Genomic DNA, 3,158 nt, shown 5'->3' with positions numbered 1-3,158 from the left:
TAAATATAAATATACATATATACAAGTGTATATATTATCATTCTTAGTTATAAGATGCATTCTTTTTGCCTTTTATCTGTGTATCGCCGAATGGTATGCTTATATCTCTACCAATTTTCACCATGTATTTTTTTAACGCATGCTTGCGACAGACATTATTGGTACTGTTGCTAACCACCGCACGAGAGACTGCCATGATAAAATAGTGCACACACACAACCATTGTACTCCCCTTTATTGTTCTCGTTGCGCGTCTGCCGTGTTTGCAACACCCGCGCAAATTCCCGAGTAGTACGTACTTTTAAAGGCCACAGCATCTGTAGCATTACACAGTGGAAATTCCATCCCAAAGTCTGGGCTCTGAACAAACCAGGAGAATGTGGGGCCGTTGTTCAGGTCAACCTGTGCAACCTGTCCCGACCATTCTGTGCAAATGGTGGAGTTTTTACTGTTGGACGTGTTCTTAGGATTATACCCGGGCGAGTCTAGTATCTGCGACATCCACACAGCAGTTACTGCATCCCAGTACTTCACCCGAGATATAGTTTGATTGGTTGCCGGGCCATACTGTGTATAAAACTGAGTCAGGTGTTCACGCTCGGCCGGGGGACAATCCTCGGGGATATACTGATCGTCATCTACATCAATACTTATTTTATCGCCGAAGGAGGAGAGAACTACCAGATTTGCCCCACTCTGCTGTAGTTGCATGGCAGCAATGGGGTCACTAAACATATTCCACGACCCCTCCTTGGTCTTTTCACTGTACGGGAAAGCCACATCCGGCATACTTGCGGCCTGCGCTGCCTGTTCCGCTTGCGTGAACACATTAGCACCCGATACATACACTGCCCCTAGGATGTCCAGAAACAGTTCACGATCGCTGTGCATGGCTGCCGCAATGTTTGTTAGCGGACCCAATGCAAGGATATCAACCGTCTCTCCCTTCTCTTTAGCTTGCTTGAATAGATCCAGTATCAAATCCGGAGCCCGTAGGCTTGACGCCGGCTGCATTGATGGAGGGGTGGGCACCCACTCATTCAGATAGTTACCAATGCCGATTAGGTAATCGTAGTTGGGGAGGTTCGAAGGATTTTGTAAGTTGAGTTCGGTGTATCCGTCGCTTAATCCGTACGCAACCGGGACGCTCTCCAGACCGTAAAGCTTGGCCAATCTAAGAACATTCGGCACCCCATCAATCTGCGCACTCCACCCGTTGGCATCTACGGAGAACCCTCTAATATCTACATTAGGGTTATTGAGCATATACTTGATCGCCATCATATCGTCAATATCCACGTCTGTATCAATTATCAACGGATATCTGCCATCTGTGTTACGCCTAGTCGACATACCGCCAGTTAGACAAGCGAAACAAAGCGCAACCAAAATTATTTGTCCTGCGTGCATAGTGTAGCGGGACATATCCTTGAACCGCGCCGTAGTTCGTAACAAATTGATAATACGATTACGTATGAATTGCTTGTTACCGTGCTTGGTATTTTTAAGCCGTGAATTTATCTCGTGATAATAGTGAAGATTCCCTGGGGGTTGAGGGGCGTACGGAAACCTTCCAAATATGTAGGAATTCTTAAATCAAGTACTGGTGTTTAAATTTGGAAGTGGTGTATTTTATTTTAATACACTGTAAATATTAAAAACATAGGTCTGTTTACTGTTAGTCAGTGGTGTCTTGTGTTTCGTTTTTGTGTTATGAAAAAAGTTGAATTTACACCATATCAATTTTTATATCAGCTCAGATGAGCATCAACGATCTCGAGAGTAAATGTTTTATCACATATGTACATATATACTTTTCATAACCTTTTAGAATTTTTTTTTTTTGAATTTTTTAAAATATGTATGTATACGTCTATACGATAAACGTTTATTTATTGGGATGCAAGGTCTGGGCCACGAGGTTCAAACCCAAGCTCAATACGTTTTGTCTATGCGATAAACTTTAAACGCAAACGCAAAAAGTTTTATTTTTTAAGCGTTTTAAAGTATATCGGGGGCAAATCAACCTTGATTTTTCCAAATTTGCACCTGAGAAATTGACCTTTTTTTTTTAATGAAAAGGCGATTTGAAACTATTTACAACTGACACAAAGTGAAAAATAGGGCAATTCGTGACAGTTAGGCCGCCACAGAAAATGTACCTATTTGTAAACCCATAGGACTATTTTTAAGATAAACTTTGACGTAAACGCTTTTTTCTGTGTTTTGACGGCAAACGTAATGAGGTTCGCACGAGGGCTACATACGTCTCTTTTTTGTTCACTTATCCCTTTTTGTTAAAAACAAATACCAAAAAAAATATATAGGTTTCGGGTCAACTTTCTAAAACAAAAAAACCTTTATACTAAAACTTTTAAAAAATACGTCCTACGGACGTTTATAGTCCGTTGTGGATATTATTTCTCTCTCCACTACTAGAAAGTCTCTTGAAAATAGTCAAAATACAGAACGTTTTAAAAAATTAACTTGAACCGGTTGTATTCATATTTTTAAGACTCAAGGAGTCAAGTCCAAAAGTCAAGACTTGCTCAAGAATTAAATGAAGGTATTTCGTTGAAGCCAAAATTTTGTTAGAAAAAACAAAAACAATATAGATTTTAGTATTTTTAAAAAGATAGAACAAACAACATTCACTATTTACATACTGACTCCGCAATCAGCATACAAAAAAAGGAAACGCCAATACATACCTCTATAACAATCAGCACGTAAATATGTAAATACTAAATACTGGCGAGTTACATATCGCACCACAAGTTCACCAACCAGTCAATCACCATTGCCACGGTGCCCACCACGGGCCCCAGGGCCCAGAGTCCCAGACTCCCTCTATAAGTCTATATAAATAGTGATCGGTGACCAACTGACGAGTGACGAGTGACGAGACGACTCGGACAGTCGGAATTCGGAAATGTGCCGAGTCACGACGCACGAGTGCCGACTACTAATTTTGGTAAATTTTTTTTTGGGACAGGGGTTCATATAGACAGTTTAATATGCGCCATCTTGGTACGAAAAGGTACCATAAACTTTCATGGATCAACACACAACCTCCTAAAAAAGAACTGCTACATATGTACGAACTTTTCATTGTTGCCTATATATACTTTATGGTATTAATAGGTAAAGTATATATA

At 40.3% G+C, this 3,158-nt stretch overlaps 1 protein-coding gene across 1 annotated transcript; it reads right to left on the bottom strand.

The window, feature by feature from the left end:
- Nucleotides 1-232: 232 nt before the first annotated feature.
- Nucleotides 233-1,295, bottom strand: SARC_13739 (hypothetical protein). The gene has a single exon (XM_014292128.1). The coding sequence runs from the start codon at nt 1,282-1,284 to the stop codon at nt 235-237; it is 1,050 nt and encodes a 349-aa protein (XP_014147603.1). The 5' UTR covers nt 1,285-1,295; the 3' UTR covers nt 233-234.
- Between the last annotated feature and the right edge of the window lie 1,863 nt (nt 1,296-3,158).

The sequence above is a fragment of the Sphaeroforma arctica genome (genome assembly GCF_001186125.1).
Source record: "Sphaeroforma arctica JP610 unplaced genomic scaffold supercont1.3670, whole genome shotgun sequence".
Lineage (NCBI taxonomy): Eukaryota > Ichthyosporea > Ichthyophonida > Sphaeroforma > Sphaeroforma arctica.
Note: the sequence above shows the minus strand (reverse complement) of the source record. Positions and strands in the feature narration are given on the sequence as shown.